This window comes from Salmo salar, chromosome ssa10 (assembly GCF_905237065.1).
Source record: "Salmo salar chromosome ssa10, Ssal_v3.1, whole genome shotgun sequence".
NCBI classification, from domain to species: Eukaryota; Metazoa; Chordata; class Actinopteri; order Salmoniformes; family Salmonidae; genus Salmo; species Salmo salar.
Window position 1 is genome coordinate 15,122,661 of NC_059451.1, and position 18,774 is coordinate 15,141,434.

The 18,774-nt window shown below is 41.1% G+C and overlaps 2 protein-coding genes across 2 annotated transcripts; one reads left to right on the forward strand and one right to left on the reverse strand.

Moving 5' to 3' along the window:
* Positions 1-865: 865 nt before the first annotated feature.
* On the reverse strand, positions 866-2,713 carry LOC106613579 (immediate early response gene 5 protein). The gene has a single exon (XM_014215989.2). The coding sequence runs from the start codon at positions 2,342-2,344 to the stop codon at positions 1,433-1,435; it is 912 nt and encodes a 303-aa protein (XP_014071464.1). The 5' UTR covers positions 2,345-2,713; the 3' UTR covers positions 866-1,432.
* A 7,800-nt stretch (positions 2,714-10,513) lies between these two features.
* On the forward strand, positions 10,514-18,086 carry LOC106613581 (syntaxin-6). The gene is made up of 8 exons (XM_014215990.2): positions 10,514-10,737; positions 11,996-12,165; positions 12,374-12,468; positions 12,726-12,788; positions 13,104-13,232; positions 13,429-13,535; positions 13,816-13,910; positions 15,054-18,086. Exons 1-8 carry the CDS (start codon positions 10,703-10,705, stop codon positions 15,128-15,130), a joined length of 771 nt encoding a protein of 256 aa, XP_014071465.1. The 5' UTR covers positions 10,514-10,702; the 3' UTR covers positions 15,131-18,086.
* The last annotated feature ends 688 nt before the right edge of the window (positions 18,087-18,774 follow it).

The following is an 18,774-nucleotide window of genomic DNA, read 5'->3' on the forward strand; positions in this document are numbered from 1 at the left end:
CCTGAAGTAGTTGTTCTCCTTGCTCAGGAAGGGCCGCAGCTTTTGTGGTGCGATGGGTAACGATGCTTCGTGGGTGTCAGTTGTTGATGTGTGCAGAGAGTCCCTGTTTCAAGCCCAGGTTGGGGTGAGGAGAGGGACGGAAGCTATACTGTTACAATAGCAGAGGCTAGAGTAGAAAGCTGAGGCTGCAAAGTGGACATGCCTGTAGGCACAATGAAAATGGTTCACAGAGAGCAGGAAAAAGAAACTGGTTCGAGGCCTAATAAGTTTCCCGACTATCTGGAATGGTGAATGGGCTACAAATAATTCCTGAAAACATTTCCTTATCTTGATAAATAGGTTGGCTTTCCTCATTGAGCTACAAAAAGTTGTCGTGGAAGTTTCAAAATGATTGGACCAGACTAGAGAAACGTGCTGGTTGTCACTGGCATGGAGTTTTCTGTACACAGCCACATGACGCTAAGCAACAGCTGCTCTATCAAGGTCCAAAAAAAATGTACTGGTCATTAGGCTAAGATTAGTATTTAGCGATAACACTATAATTGATGTAAGAATAGGCACAATGGAGCAAGCCTGAATTGACTGAGGATTAGTAGGGGCTACAAATCGCAACATATTGTATTTGCTTGAAGAATATCCCTTTAATGGACAACATAAGATGTGATGACTAGAATTACTAAGTGTCATACCATACACCTATACGATAATTTAGCATTGCATTTGCAGCATTTATGTGAAGAATTAGCTACTGTGCAAATGGTGTCCTACCACATCTGCCATCCACCCCTACCAGGTGACACCATCGCAGCACTTTGTGCATTATGTACAAACCAACCCAATGAAAAAAGGAGAGCAAAGAAAAGTGAATTGTTAAACAAAATCTTTTAATACGTGAGCGTCACGCAATTATCATGATCCATGGCAGATACCAAAATACATAGATTCAGAATAGGACATGGGAAAACAGTATTTACAGGCACCATATTACAAATGTACAAGTCTTTATAAAACAAAGACATTAGAAAACAGTGACTGACAGATAAACGTCAGATGACGTCAGCATTGAGTGGTCACATTCAGTCCTGTAACATTATCCTTGTTAAGAAAGGATACATTTTAATAAATGATACTTGGAGCTTTTGGAATACTGTAGCTGACTTGTGTAGGAGCAGGTTACAGAGTTAACTATCATAAGCCACTGGTTACATTAGTATCCCTCCTCTAAATGCCACCTTGCTCACATCCTTTCAACAGAAATTCCATGTAAATAGCTACAACAGTAGGCCTACTTTCATTGTGATCTTTTGGGGAATTCCAATTTACTACTGTCTTCCACGTTCCACCACGTGGGGTTAGAACTGCAATAGTAGAACCCTCCCGTTCTATCCCTATTAAAATCCCCCAAGTAACATCAAAATCACAGCTTCAAAGTTTAAAAGGCAACAATTGCAGTACTCCAAGGGTTGAGGTTTTTGAGCATTTGATCACAACAGATTTGCCCAGAGTCACTGTCCTCTGCCTCGGAGTCAGGCTGCTCTCCCTCTTTGTTACTCAGGAGTCCAGAAAAACTGGAACCGAATATTGTTATCAAACTCGATACATTGCTAGTGTCCATTTCTTCAGTTTCCCCTTTATTCTCGTCGTTTGTAGGAGGTATAGATGTGGAAGTTGGTTTCGTTCTTTTCGTTGGTGAGTCTGTGAGTTCTGAGTCATCGGCAGTCCGTTTCCTGTTAGTGTAAGCCTGGGGCGCTTTGGGCTCGTACGAATGTTTCTCCGATGATTCACTGTTGTCCGTCTGGCAGTCTGTCGGCGTCTCCGTTTCCTCTTTTGGATCACTCTGAGAGGGAGCACTAATACTGTTGGATGAGATAGCAGTAACAACACTGGCGACCGCACATGTCTGAGTAACCTCCGGGCTCTCTTCCGGGGTTTTGATGTCGCTACATCCTGAATCCGAAACTCCATTTTCGGCGCTGTCTTGCTCGCCACTCGCTTGAGTTTCTACGTGGAGTGCCGCCGGGGACTCGACCACATCTCTGGGCTCCTGCTTGTCCACCGCCACTTCGCTTTGCTCGTCCGATTCAGACAGGCTCTCTGTCGAACCGGGGACCAATTTGTCTTGTTCTGAAGCCATGTACTCCCCCTCACACCACTCTCTTGCTTGCTGGGCGCTCAGGCATATGCCGCCGTAGTAGTCACTCAGGTATACTTGCCGGGCACTCCGTAGAACGAGGGAGACCAGTAGATTTTTGTGTAGTTTGATACCACCACGTTGCACTCGGGAGTTATAGATCTTCCCGAGTGAAATACTCATAATCCGATGCGCCTCAACTTTAAACTCCATGATTAAAAACTATTAGCTTGGTAAGAAAAAGCACCCACTGTCTTAATTGTGCTTCAGTCCACGTCGAAACAACTGGTTAGAAAGGTAATCCTAAAATCCCGGGTGTAAATGTAAGCTATTCGAGTTTGTTTGTCCAGCTAACGACTGCACGCGATTCGCTTACAAATCGCACTGAATTCAACAGTGACGTAAATGTATATATATATTTTTTAGAAACTGGCATTTGATGAATGCAAGATGTGTTTCATCGTTCTCCTAAGCAGAATCAAATTGGTGCATGGGTGAAGAAATTAAAGGCTTTCAGTAAATTCTTACACCTTTCGCTCCAATCAACAGCTGAGTATTAAGAGGAATGGGGCTGTATCTATTTTTAACACCGCTTTATACCCTAACGTAACAGCCAGGCCAGCCAATGAAAATACGTGTCGTCTTTACAATCACTACGAATACTGCCCCGCCAAATCCATATGGACCAATGGGGGTGCGCTAAAAAGATAAATCAGATTTAAATACAAACCCGAGAGAGTGTTTTAAAGGGATAAACGCAATTTTAAACTGTCGGAAATAGCCTTCTAAAAATATAAAAGTGCACGTAATAAAATATAACACTCAAGACATAGGCTATAGCTTATTATATTGTAGGTTACTAATGTGATTTCACTTATGAATGAGCTTATTTGATCATTTTAGATTTTTTTTAATCAAATTTATCCATTCATTTAGGCTATTTTACATTAGTCCAAAATGTTTCTGATAATCATACTTTTAATATCAGAAATGTGTTTAGATTTCCCCTTACTGTTATCTTCCCGAACCAAAATGTTAGTCTAGTCTTTTCGCTAGAACAACAACACTAATAAATAAATACAGCTCTTTTCTGCTGCCATGCTGTGTCCCCTTTAGAGTACGGTATATTTTCTTTTGATTGCTGACTTCCTGAGCTGATGTAATGCTTTGACTGTTTTCAGCCAGGTCACATGATGCTTTTGTGCCGTGTCCTGGCAAAGGCAAATTCTAGTGAATGGAACAGTTAGGAGGGGGAGGGGTAGTGGTGTTTTGTTTCAGGAGACTGTTATGCTGCATTCATAACCAAGTGGGAAGGTGCTATTACCACATACGACTGAGAATAATCCACTTGAACGCCCCTACAACTGGTGGGAAACTCCTCTATCATCTCTTGAGCTCCAACTTCTCCCACATGCTGACCTCTGGAAATTACCTCGATAACAGCTTTTTCGGCAACATCAAAACATTATTTATAACAATAAATATATACATATTTTTTGAAGACTAATTTGTTTACAAGCATGATAGGTGTACTTTTAGTTAGGTTGACGCAGCCATTAGCCAATCAGCATTTCTCAACAAGTTAAAAGCACATGAATGCATCCAACTGGTATTTACGATTTCAGAACTGGTAATTACCTTCTTCCCACTTGGCTATGAACGCAGCATTAGGTATGCATTAGTTATGTGGGGGGAGGGTGTGTTGAAATGTACTCTAATCTTAATGGAAAATAAGTGTCTCTTGAGCCTATAGCGCAGTTTAAAATGTGGTGATTTGTCAAGTCATTGTCTGGAAATGTGTGGGTCATAATTTGCATGATTTTTGTGTTTTAAAAAACATGCCTGTAACACTTACCCATTACATTTTACATTTACGTCATTTAGCAGACGATTTACAAATTGGTGCATTCACCTGATGATATCCAGTGGAACAACCCCAATTGTTGGTGACAAGATAAACAGTTTTTGGGTCCATATATTACATATTTAAATACCATATTATAGGCATAGTTATGCTCATAGGGTTCAATTCAATCCAAAAATATATTTATAATACTGTAGAAACACAATCCAATTCCTAACCTGAAGGTAGTCCTTGGATTACACTAAAATCCAATCCATGCATTCGCTAAAAAAGGGATGTGACCTGGAAGTCCATCAAACGCTCACAGGTTGAATAATTATCTAATTGATTGAGGATTGTTTATTTGCATTAATGCTTTTTCATTTATCACAAATATTGAACATAAAGGACCCTGTGTAGATCGGCTACTGCAGTGGGCAAATTGACTGATCCATAAATTATAATGATTAGTGATTAGGATGCAAGGTCAATAACGGCACCGGAGGAGATGGCTGCCATTTTACAGGCTCCTAACCAATAGTGTTATTTTGTGTGTTTTTTCCGCATTATTTGTGACTTATTTTGTACATAATGTTTCTGCCACCGTCTCTTATGACCGAAAAGAGCTTCTGGATATCAGAACAGTGATTCCTCACCTCGAACTGGACGACAAACATTTTCTTTAACGAGTTAGTCGCAAAGGATTTACTCCAGATACCTGAAAAGGCACAAATCGCCGTCATTCGCGTGAAGAGAAGACGCAGATACAGGGGACACAGGTCCGGGTTCCTTGTGAGAATTCATTGGCAAGGTGAGAATAACCCGCCTCTACCGTCCATCCTATTGGCCAATGTGCAATCATTGGTAAATAAACTGGATGAGTTCCGTTCAAGACTATCCTACTAACGGGACATTAAAAACTGTAATATCTTATGTTACACCGAGTCGTGGCTGAACGATGACATGGATAATATACAGTTGGCTGGTTTTTCCGTGCATCGGCAAGACAGAACAGCTGCCTCCAGTAAGACAAGGGGTGGCGGTCTGTGTCTATTTGTCAATAACAGCTGGTTCGCAAAATCAAAAATGAAGGAAGTCTCAAGATTTTTTGAGTATCTTTTCATCTATATTTTTCATAGCTGTCTATTTACCACCACAAACTGATGCTGGCACTAAGATGAAACTCAAACTCAACGAGCTGTATAAAGCCATAAGCAAACAAGAAAATGCTCATCCAGAGCCGACGCTCCTAGTGGCCGGAGACTTTAATGCAGGGAAACTGTTTTACCTAATTTCTACCAGCATGTTACATGTGCAACAAGAGGAAGAAAAACTATAGGCCATCTTTACCCCACACACAGAGATGCATACAAAGCTCTCCCCACCCTCCATTTGGCAAATCTGACCATAATTTTATCTTCCTTATTCCTGCTTACAACTAAACACTAAAACAGGAAGTACCAGTGGCTCGCTCAATACGGAAGTGGTCAGATAATGCAGATGCTAAGCTACAGGATTGTTTTGCTAGCACAGACTGGAATATGTTCCGGGACTCATCCGATGGCATTGAGGAGTATACCACATCAGTCACCGGCTTCATCAATACGTGCATCAATGACATTGGCCCCACAGTGACCGTACGAACAGTACCAGTCAAAAGTTTGGACACACCTTTTTCTTTATTTTTACTATTTTCTACATTGTAGAATAATAGTGAAGCCATCAAAACTATGAAATAACACATATAGAATCATATAGCAACCAAAAAAGTGTTCAACAAATCAAAAATATATGTTGTATTTGAGATTCTTCAAAGTAGCCTTGATGGAAGCTTTGCACACTCATGGCATTCTCTCAACCAGCTTCATGAGGTAGTCACCTGGAATGCATTTCTGTCACGTCCTGACCGTAGTAAGATGTTATTTTCTATGGTAGAGTAGGTCAGGGCGTGACAGGGGGTGTTTTTCTATGTTTTCTATTTCTATGTTCATGTTCTAGTTTTGTATTTCGATGTTGGTTTTGTTTGGGATGATCTCCAATTAGAGGCAGCTGGTCCTCGTTGTCTCTAATTGGAGATCATACTTAAGTAGGGGTTTTTCCCACCTGGGTTTGTGGGAGATTATCTATAAGTCAGTGTATGTTTCACCGCTGTGTCACGGTTTGTTGTTTTTGTCATTCAGTTTATTTATGTATTGCATAGTTTCACAGTGTAAATAAAATGTGGAACGACACACACGCTGAACTTTGGTCCGCTCATTCCTATGACAACCGTGACAATTTCAATTAACAGGTGTGCCTGTTAAAAGTGAATTTGTGGAATTTATTTCCTTCTTAAAGCATTTGAGCCAATCAGTTGTGTTGTGACAAGGTAGGGGTGGTATAAAGAAGATAGCCCTATTCGGTAAAAGACCAAGTCTATTTATGGCAAGAACAGCTCAAACAAGCAAAGAGAAATGACAGTCCATCATTACTTTAAGACATGAAGCTCAGTCAATACGGAAAATGTCAAGAACTTTGCTATGATGAAACTGGCTCATGAGGACCGCCACAGGAAAGGAAGACCCAGAGTTATCTCTGCTGTAAAGGATAAGTTCATTAGAGTTACCAGCCTCGGAAAATGGCAATTAACCGCACCTCAGGTTGCACCTCAGAGAGTTCAAGTAACAGATACATCTCAACATCCATTGTTCAGAGGAGACTGCGTGAAGATGGTGCCGGAGAACAAGGCTGACGTTTTACGTATTCCTAACCAATTGTGTTCTTTTGTTCAATTCTTTGCGTTGTTTGTAACTTATTTTTTTACTTATTTTGTACATAATGTTGCTGCTACCGTATCTTATGACCGAAAATAACTTCTGGACATCAGTACTGCGATTACTCACCATGGACTTGTAGAATCCTTTTTTTCCTTCAACGAGTCCAACGAGCCCGACGTGAATGATATACTGCTTCCCCGGGAACAGTCCCAGATCCCCGTCATTTGCGTGAAGAGAAGACGGAGAAAAAGGGGCCAGAGGGCAGGCTGTCTTCTGAGAATTCGTAGGCGATCGAATAGACCCCCACTTCCTTCCATTCTGCCCAGCAAACGTGCAATCTTTGGAAAATAAAATCGATGACCTACACAGAAGATTAAACTACCAACGTAATATCTTATGCTTCACGGAGTCGTGGCTGAACAATGACATTATCAACATACAGCTGGCTGGTTATACGCCGTATCGGCAGGAGAGAACAGTGGCGTGTGGTAAGACAAGGGGCGGCAGACTATGTATTTTTATAAATAACCGCTGGTGCACGATATCTAAGGAAGTCTCAAGGTTTTGCTCGCCTGAGGTAGAGTATCTCATGATATGCTGTAGACCACACTATCTACCTAGAGAGTTTGTCTGTATTTTTCATAACTGTCTACATACCACAAGGAGGCGGCACTCCTAGTAGCCGGGGACTTTAATGCAGGGAAACTTAAATCAGACTTACCAAATTTCTATCAGCATGTTAAATGCGCAACCAGAGGGGAAAAAAACTCTGGACCACCTTTACTCCACACACAGAGACGCACGCAAAGCTCTCCCTCGCCCTCCATTTGGCAAATCTGACCATAATTATGTTCTCCTGAATCCTGCTTACAAGCAAAAAAAATTAAAGCATGAAGCATCAGTGACTCGGTCAATAAAAAAGTGGTCAGATGAAGCAGATGCTAAGCTACAGGTTTGTTTTGCTAGCGCAGACTGGAATATGTTCCTTGATTCCTCCGATGGCATTGAGGATTACACCACATCAGTCATTGGCTTTAGCAATAAGTGCATTGATGATGTCGTCCCCACAGTAACCGTACGCACATACCCCAACCAGAAGCCATGGATTACAGGCAACATCCGCACTGAGCTAAAGGCTAGAGCTGCCGCTTTCAAGGAGCGGGACTCTAAACCGGAAGCTTATAAGAAAACCTGCTATGCCCTCCAACGAACCATCGAAAAGGAAAAGCATCAATACAGGACTAAGACCGAATTGTACTACACCGGCTCTGACGCTCGTCGGATGTGGCAGGGCTTGCAAACCATTACAGACTACAAAGGGAAGCACAGCCGAGAGCTGCCCAGTGACACAAGCCTACCAGACGAGCTAAACTACTTCTATGCTCGCTTCGAGGCAAATAACACTGAAACGTGCATGAGAGTACCAGCTGTTCCGGAAGACTGTGTGATCACGCTCTCCGCAGCAGATGTGAGTAAGACCTTTAAACAGGTCAACATTCACAAAGCCGCAGGGCCAGACGGATTACCAGGACGTGTACTGCGAGCATGCGCTGACCAACTGGCAAGTGTCTTCACTGACATTTTCAGCCTCTCCCTGTCTGAGTCTGTAATACCAACATGTTTTAAGCAGACCAGCATAGTCCCTGTGCTTTCAATCAGAAAACAAATGTTGTTAGTAAATGTAGGGTGAATCTCGATTTTATTCCTCGCAACATCTGTCATCACCGCCTTCTCAGTTTGTTTTCTTGTAGAAGTTCCGAGGGGAACCTCAGGCTCTAATGCATTTTGAGAAGGAGATGAGAAGAGAGGACAGGAGGAATTGAGGAAATAATTTAGATGTACCCATTTCCAAGATGTCGACTATAGCCCAGCCTGTGTCTTTGGTCAGTCAAAACCTGTCACACATTCTATTTATGTGTTGTTCATACACAACTTTTGCTGGTGGGGCTCTTGAGACAAAAAGGGTCCCCTAAATGAACAAAATATTGGCCAGCAATTACTTAAAGGTCCAATGCACCCGTTTTATCTCAATATCACATAATTTCTGGGTAACAATGAAGTACCGTATTGTGGTTGTTTTCAATGAAAATAATAAAAAATTAACTAAAATATATTCTTAGCAAAGGGCAATTTCTCAAGTAAGAATTTTGCTGGGAGTGGTCTGAGTGGGGAGGGGGAAACTGAAGACTAGCTGTTATCGGCAGAGAGGTTTGGAATAGTCTTTCTCATTGGTCTATTAACTAATTTAACACATGGTGACGTCACCATGGAAGGCCAAAAGTCCATCCCACCAAAACAGGCTGAAATTTCAGGCGGTCTTTTCTAACAGCTCTTACACTAAAAGGACATCATCATAATTTTCACAATGTAATTCCAACCTCAGTGTGGAAATATATATAAAACACAGGAAATCCATGTTTTTGAATGAATGAGGCCTTAAAGCAAAAATGAGGCACACCTCCCCACGACCATGAGAAAAAGCCTATACTGTATGGTTAGCCTAAAACTAAAGATTGTATGGTTTCATGAGTTAAGAAATTGATTGATGTTTTAGGCTATCATAATGTGAACCATTCAGGCAAAACCTGAAGATAGAGATAAACAAACTAAACCTCTTTAAAGCATCTTTAAGTGCACATAAGTTGTTATAAGGGTTAAGTGTCTTGCTCAAGTGCACAATGTCTGGAGATAGAATCTTTCAGTTGTCAGTGCCCCACCAGATTATCCCATTACCTGGGATACGAACTAGCGACCGTCTGGTTGATAGCTTGCTACCTGTTGAAGGTGATTTCTCATCTGCAATGTCAAGTGTAATGAGTGATTTGATAGCTAGGCTTTAAAGATAAATACTTCTAGCTAACATTACATATCTAAATATTTTAGGTGCCAGTCCCTTGCAAACTGACCTTCACAACACACTGTGAAGTCAGCTCACAGCCCAGGCTAGATTAAAGTTAGACTCAGTTAAATGACGTTCCTACGAGCAGCACCGTGTTGTATGGGTAAATGTTGACTGACTGGCTGATCTACAAATAATATTGAGAAGTGATTTATGATGTAAGGTGATTTCTAGATCAGTCAGTCTCGACTCGCCTATAAAGCCGGCTGCAATGTCGAACGTGCCCATTGAGATGATCAAGATGCAACACTCTCACACAGTCACGCACAGTATCTGCATATATGCATGGGTTCGCTTCACACTGTTATAGCGTGGTAGCCAGGGCACCAAAACGGTGGAGAAGTTGAGCCTTATGCTTCAATGCGCTTAAGGCATCAGCATGCTTCAGTTTGCGCCTTACTGAACCGAAAGAGTGTGCTTGTATACGTTCTTAAAAGACCTTCACTTGAAAATTAGAACAACAAAAAAATTGGTCATTCATTTTGACGTTTTTGCCAAGGAGAACTTAGTCACGCAATTGTACATCTAACTAAGATGTTTGGTGCAGTATTTCTCAAGTGAAAAAATGTGCATGAAAACTATTCATCTCTCCTTGAATGACAACAAACACTTCACGGAAGGATCCCAACTGTACAAACTATGGCAACACTGCCATGTTGCACTGAGTCTTGCTGTTGGAAAACCACATCAGTGTCTCTGACTTTCGGCTGTAGCTGATGCAACTCCCCAGACTTCACTCCTCCAAAAAAAAGACTTCACTCCTCCACTTTCGTCTGCAGTTGGTTGCTTTGCTTTAGCCTTACCACTCAAGCCATAGCTAGGACTGTTCGATTTGAGAATGGCGCTCCTCCCTCGCCGCTTTTGCACGTCACGGGTCATAGAACGGTGCACCACGGCTCAGGTTAATAGAACTCCCTCACTTGCAGTCGGATTGCCCGCATGTAAACATGGCTTTAACGTCTATGTAAACAGAACACAGGGCTCCTCGTTTTGGACAGTCAACAAGTCAGGCATGTCTCTCGAAGGTGTATAGGAGTTTGAAACATTAGTATTGCAGTAAATTATTTAGCAATATGTCTATGGAAGATCCGTTCTTCGTCGTCAAAGGGTAAGTAGCTAAGGCTTCATCAGATAACGTTAGCTTGTTACTAGTATCAAGTTTGCCATCAAGTCTGGCTTTAGCAAGGATGGCTAACGTTAGCTTGGAACAAAGGGGAATTGTTGTAGTTAGCTTTGTCGCTACCAAGCTTAGCTATCTGTTTAGTCAGTTAGCAAATTACGTTCGTGTTTCACAGCCCAGCTGTCACAATGGTGAGAAGCATGGATAGCAATTTGCATTTTTGTGGCGCTTGTTGTTTATTGTCATGTTTAACTAACGTTTAACTTGCCCGACTCACTGAGTTAACGTTAGCTAGTTAACGTTACAATGTTGGATGATTAATATAAGATCGACAGCTATGGCAAATATTCTAATTTACTTTTTTTTTTTAAAGATATATATGGGTTGATGTAATAGTGCATGTGTGGTTATATTAATGTGCCTTTGTGACTAACGTTATGTCAACTTTAATGTCTTGCCAGCTACTGCTTAGCTATCCCGCCTTGATCATGAATCTCAGTTCCAATACATTACACATACAGTAGCCAAATTAACTAACTTAAATCATTGGACGAAAACAAAATACAGTACCTACATAACTAAACATTAAGAGCCATGACGCTTGGTCTTAACATTAAAACAGATCGATTGCGCTACGGGTTTGGAAGCATAAGGACCGTGTCTTTCATATCGGTGATAATGAAATAAAACGGTTAAATTGATAGACACTGTCCTAAGGTTAGTGTTCCCACACGGCCATATCGCCACGTGTTTACGGAAGACAGCTAATTAGCACAGGTAGTAGTCTATCTGCGTCTCCTAACACCTGTGTGTAAACGGAAGATGGACGCCACTAACGTTGTCACTGACAAATACTGTCGGCTGCAACTGTGTTAAAACAGTGTATATAGTAAGTGTATATTTTGCATTTGTTATATTAAAGTAAATGCCTTTATGTTTCTAGAACATTACCGCAATTGAGAATAGACCGTCATTGTAGATAAGAATGAGTTCTTCACTGACATGCCTAGTTAAATAAAGGTTCAATTAAAAAAAATAAAGGTTAGTGTATTTGGCTATTTTGTCTGCCCAAGCAAATTTGGTTCTAAACCGACCATGTCAGGTCCTTGGACTATAAGGAATAACGTTAGCCCAATAATGGACTAAAGGAGCCTACCTCTTAGTATTGCATTTCTATGTGCTTTAGGTAGCTCGATACTGTAGATGTACTTTTATTCTAGACTTTTTCTATTCAACAAATCTCCAGTGAGGTCCAGAAGGCAGTGAACACTGCTCAAGGGCTGTACCATAGATGGAGCGAGTTGCTGCTGGATCCCAGTGGTGCTTCCAAGGAGGAGGTGGATTGGACCACCAATGAGTTGAGAAACAGTCTGCGGTCCATCGACTGGGACCTGGAAGATCTCGATGAGACCATCAATATCCTTTCAACATAAAATTACTCTTAGTTTAATATATACTGGTTTATCAAAACATTGTGAACTGTGCTTCATCTGTGAATAGAATACAGTACTTTAAAGAGTACAGCATCCTGCAAGTATAGTAGTTTAATCTTCATAGAGAGTAAAACGGCTTGATTGTTTATCATGTCTTTGTTGAATAGGCTATTCCTTAACAGTAAATGCAAGTATTGTTGAATCGAACCCTAAGAAGTTCAATCTGGACGCAGTGGAGCTGACCAAACGGAAAGGCTTCATCACAAGCACCAGACAAACTGTTAAGGTGAGACAGGCCCGGAAGGATTCTAGTTTAACTTGCAGTAGCCATCACACACATATACTTGGAAGCAGCAGTAACCCTATCAAAAAGAATAGGGTTCCTGAACCTTCAGTGCTAGGACCCCTAATAATTAGAGATGTTGTATTTTCTTTATAGCCATTATCAGCCAATCTGGATATGATGGCTGGTGCATGCCTTTATTATTACATCCTCTTATTGAACATACTGTGTTTTATGGTCAATGCTGTGTTCTATTTCAGGAAATGAAAGACCACATGTCCAGTCCAACAGCCTTAGCCATGTCCGACAAGAAAAACAGACAGGTGTGTAGCTCTATTTAACTATTGGGCTGAGATCTTACTGAAGCTATTTTATTTTTTTTTTACTGTTTGTCACTGTGCATGTAATGATGCAGTATGACGGAATGCACTTCTCAAACGTGAAGCACATTTTAAATCAGCAGGTTGCGTACTACTTTATCTGATCGTTGACACTGCAAACAGCCTCAGTTAGCATTTGTCAGAGAGTAAGTGCAATTCGTATTGGCAGGATCCTCCTCACCATTTCAGTTGAGTGACCATGTCCACATACTTCAGCAGATCTCCTATGTAATCATTGCTGCTCCACTTCTCCCTCAGGCTCTGTTAGGGGACAGTGTGTCTCAAGGCCCAATCTGGCAACCAGGACCCGACAAATACACCCGCCTGGACCAAGAGCTACGGACGGCCAACTCCCAGTTCATCGAGGAGCAGCAAACCCAACAGCAGGTATAGCTAATAAAAATGTTTCATGCTTATGTACACACCTATGTTGATTGCTGTACTTACTAGGTGCTGTATTATACATTTATATTGAAAAGGAATAATTGTATTTATATTTTTACAGTTGTATCAGTTGCAACATACTTTGTATGAAATGAATAACGTGACATAAGTCAGTGACGGTGACGTGTGTGTGTGTCAGCTCATGGCAGAGCAGCAGGATGACCAGCTGGAGCTGGTGTCTGGGACCATCGGGGTGCTGAAGAACATGTCTGAGAGGATTGGCATGGAGTTGGATGAACAGACAGTGTACGTAAACATCCACTGATACACAACCACAGCAACATTAATCAATGACATGAGTATTAGAGTTTCAGGTCTGCACAGATCATCAGGTGCCATATGTATCAAGCGTCTCAGACTAGGAGTGCTGATTTAGGATCAGTTTAGACTTGTGGATGATAATGAATAAGATTATATGGACAGGGGTACCTGATTCTAGATCAGCATTCCTACTCTGAGACACTTTGTCAATACGGGTTTATATCTTTCCTGGTATCTACAAAGCAGCATGTCTTCTCTCTTGTAGTATGCTGGATGACTTCTCCCATGAGATGGAAAGTACCCACTCCAGACTGGACAACGTCATGAAGAAGCTGGCCAAGGTCTCCAACATGACCACTGGTAAGTAACGCAGCATAGTCTCTTTATTCACCACCATTCTACCTTGGTTAAAAATACACTTCAAAATTCAGGAACCATCTCCACTACTGCAAGTTATCAAAGTCTGCAACTTTTGGAGTATTGTTGTGGATGTCTTTTGATGTTCCCTGATATGTCAGGCCGCTTATGTATGGGTGGTCATTAAAGATGATATATGCTTGACTTGAGAGAGAAGGCCCAGTCATTAACTTCCTGTTTAAGGGAATATCTGTGCAAGACAACTTGGATTCAGCCTGAATCAGCAGCTGAAGAGGAAGGAAAGGACCCCCGCCCACCCACCCACCCACCTACAAAAAATGGTGGCACCTCCTTATAAGGAAACCCTCTCAGGAAGCTTCCAACAGGAAGAACTCAGGAGTCAAATGAAATCGGGTCATTTTTTTTTAATGTCAGGATATCCAGTCGATACTTTTCCCTGGCCCCTAGACTCCGGTCCTCAAGTACCCCCAACAGCACACATTTATCTTGTGGGCCCATACAAAAACACCTGATTCAACTTGTCAAGGGCTTGATGATTAGTTGACAAGTAGAATTAGGTGTGCTTGTCCGGGCCACAACAAAAATATGTACTGTTGGGGGTACTCGAGGGCATGGAGTTGGGAAACACTGCCCTAGACAATGTAATTTTATTTAACCTTTATTTAACTAGGCAAGTCGGTTAAGAACAAATTCTTATTTACAATGACAGCCTAGGAACAGTGGGTTAACTGCCTTGTTCAGGGGCAGAACGACAGATTTTTACCTTGTCAGCCCGGGGAGTCGATCTAGCAACCTTTCAGTTACTGGCCCAACGCTCTAACCACTAGGCTACCTGCCGCCCCATTAGCGCTACCTGCGCTTAGGGTTTTATATTTGTACTTTATTGTATTATTTTTTTTCCTGCTGCTTTTTGCTAGTTTTCTTTGCGACATTCCAGTTGCAACTTTGAAGTTGAATATTTCAGGTTGAAAGACATGGTATTTTCCATAGAACATGAATTCCTAGTAGTTGGACCTCTCATGCCTGAACATGTCTGAAAGCAAGAAAAAGGTCAATTGCTCCTCTCGTTGTTTGATACAGTTCACCCGCATTCTTTTCCACTCTCTCTGTTTTTCTCTCTTGCAGACCGGCGACAGTGGTGTGCTATTGGTATTCTACTGGCCATTCTGTTTGTGGTCGTCATTCTCTTCTTCATCCTGTGATGACCAGACTGTTCACCACGACACACCCCCACTGACCCCCTCACCCCTGTCTCCGTTTGACCATAGGGATGGACTTTACATGGTGTTGGGGAAACATCCAAGGTTTCCATTGACATAGCCATCTCCCTATCTGACCCCGACCCCCTTTTTACTTAATACGCTGTATATACAGTGATGCTTCTGTGGCTGCTGCAGTTTCCTCTCAAGCAACGTTCTCAATCGTCGTTTCAGATACCTGCATTCAACTTAAACCTCCCTTGGCGTGAAAGATTTAGTTTCTGTGCATGCGCAATTTTAGGTAGGATGTGAATACTAATCCTCAAAATGTTTTACAGAAACCTGTTTGAGGTAAACCAGGGTAGTTCAAACTCCTTGTGGCATTTTAGTGTTAATATTCCGAAAATGATGTATGAAGAAGACTAATCATTAGTGTATTTAGAGGGCCTTGTCTGTCGTTTCTCACTGAAAACCCCTACGGCTACCATGGTCATAGTTTTTTAAAATATATTTTATTTTGTTGTGCACTGACTGTGTAACAGGTTTATACAAGTATATTAAACTGTGTATATATATATATAATCGTAGTTGGACATAGTTAAAACAAAACAGTGACCTAACAAGGAAAATTATATATATTGCTAAGCGGGTAGACGTATCACTAACCACACTAAAATGGATGAACTTAATGTTCTTGTTTTTAATTAATTTATGTTCTTTCATTTTGTACTTCATCTGTTTTTGGTATTTGCTTATACACTATCAACGGGTGTTTAACACCTGCCTGTGAAATCAAGTCACTTCCTGCAATACTGAATGGAAAGGAGCAAAACCATATACTTTTGTATCTCGAACAGGGCTCAAGCTTGATTTTAATGTCTCAATGTGAGCACTTTAATTTTGTGCGCAAAGTGTTTTCATCAAGATGTCCTTTGCGTGCATGTCTTCATATGTCTGGTGTCTTTCAGTCAGTGTTCTCAAAAACGACAACACTTCACCATGAGGGCCCTTCTAAAGACTTCATAACATGCTTATAATCAGTATATGATATGCCCCCAGGCACTTCATAAATACTTGTAGGTACAATTCAATTGGCAAGCTAGTATGTCAACAGACCTTAAGTTGTTTATCTAAGCTACTAAGCGTCATGCATTTATTTTTGAATGTGTTATGCAGTTTTTACAAGGCCCTTATACCTAAGTGTTCAAATGAAATGCTAATTGAGAAGCCTTACCTGCTTTCCCCTGCCAGGAATTAGTGTTAAGGTTTATCAGTGTTACAGGAACATGATGTTGTAATAAGGATTAATAAGGGGAAGGGACTGACTGGGTCCCACCTGGGCTGTATTCATTAGGGCACACTGTAGCAAAACATTTAGCAAAAAGTGTTTCTTATTGGATATGTTCAAGGTAGTCCCTGTTTAAGTCAGTTTTTCTGTTTTGTTCTGTTTGTTGCCTAACGAATATGGCCCTGGTAGTTGCTGTGCTCTGCATAGCCAATGCCTTAGGCTGATACTGTATGTATGTTATGCTGGGTCGAGAATGGTTCATTTTGGTCTTGCTTCCCAGTTCCTACCCCCTACCTGGAAATTACATTTCAAAACGGTAACCAGAGTTCCAGGATGAGTCGTAAGTCAAGGGTTGACTGAATATGCAGGCATGTTTTTTTTCTTCATCTGTTTTGAATGTTCCTATACAGTTCAAAGAGAATGATACTCTTGTGTTAGCCTGGTTACCAGTCTGTTTAGCTAACGTTCCACCCCTTGTACACTGTCTCATATGCTAAAGGTGTATGTTTAGCATGACAGGAGTGGAAAAATGGCCAAACAGATTGGTGTTATGTTAATTATCGTAGAAACCTGGTTACAGAGTTGGATTCAATAGGCCTCCACTCATTTGAGGACTTAATGTGAACGTAATACATTCATTCACTGTATTTTAGGTTGAATGACATATCAATCCACAGACCCTGAAGTCTTTATGGGAAATTAAGACAGTAAAACCATACATAAGAATAAGGGTATTGTGATGCACAGTGATTGTACTACTGAATGAAATATAATGGACACTAGTGATCAAGGTTTTCTCTATGGCAGTCTACACAGGCAGCCCAATTCTGATCGTTTTTCACTAATTGGTCTTGACTGATTAGATGATTTTTGGGAAAGGATCTAATGCGAGTGGTCAAATACCAATTGTTAGAGCTAAAAAGTCCTGATTGGACTGCCTGTGTAAACGCAACCTGTGAGTCTCAAAAGTTCTGAAAACACTCCTTTCAAAGGTCTTATAAAGTTAGCAAAATATATTGTATGTGTATGGTTTGTCTTTTGAGTTAACACTACATGTTCACTGTCCTAGAAATACAGTATTTAATTTAGTGTCATTAAAGGTAGAAAACATTTTAACAATTTGTTTCTCAGTTTACTTAAATGTTTTCATTTTTTCACTTATCAGAAGTGTTATGTCTGGTAGGAAGAGTTTGACTTGGAGTTTACAATATTTGCATTTATTTCAGATTATGGACAATTTGAAGCATGATGGTGACCTAGACAATTATGTACCATCTCAAAATCACTTGTCACAAAAGCAAAGTGTGTGTAAACTTTGCGAATCCTTTTGCAATGCTGTATTATGATACAAAGTACTTTTAGCATTAAATACTGTACTTATTGCACAACCAAGTCACTGGTGACAGTGATGGGTGGACGAGATGTTTGCGGAGAATGGGTACAGTCCATGGCATTGTAAGTCATGGTGTGTTTTTGTTTGCGTGAAACAACTGTGTGTTCATGCTCCTGGAGTGTATGAAAATACTTTTTACCCTTGAACTGTTCCCCTTGACCTCCATGTCATCATGGCTGAGTGTATGTAGCTGAAGACTCCTGAAAATAAAACTGACAAGCAGGATGCTGCAAAGATTCACTCTGTTTCAGCTCATTCCAATAAAATGATGTGCTCAATTTGCTTGATTTTACTTTTTTTAAGGGTATATAGGCCTAGCTCAAGATGTAAATTGGTACTAGTCACAGATCTAGAATCAGAATAACCTTACCTGATCTTAACCATTTAGAGGGATAATAAATTCATACCTTGTTCCTACTCAGGAATGTGATTCTTCCTGATGAATCAAATCCTGATTTCTAGATATACGATGGTGTCCCGATCACAACCCTTCTACTCCAAGTGGCTCCATATTTTCCTGGGATATCTTGGTTGAATAGGAGGTATGTTATGGTTGAAAGAGGAAAATGGGAGCTGGGGTTAATGTCAGTGGGGCCAGCTGTCGGCCGGCAGTGGCAGTTTGAGTTTGAGACGTTGTCTATTGATTCAGAGCCAGCAGAGAGCTTCTCGTTGAACACCACTGAGCAGTGGTTGAACTCAGGTCAAATGACAGATGGCCCTTTCCTCTCATGTTTCCCCTCCCTCCCGGTTTTCCCTTTGTCCGGAGAGGAAATGATTAGTCATCTACACCTGGGTACCCTACACAAACACAGCCCTCAACCCTGAATACAACACTCAGTATCTTTTGGAAAGACAATGGTTTTCATGAAGCCAGACAAGTATAATATAACGCTGACGCCATATGTTTTTCCTCCTGATATTGTGATGTTTACACCCCCATGTACCACTAAGGGCAAGGAGCTTCAT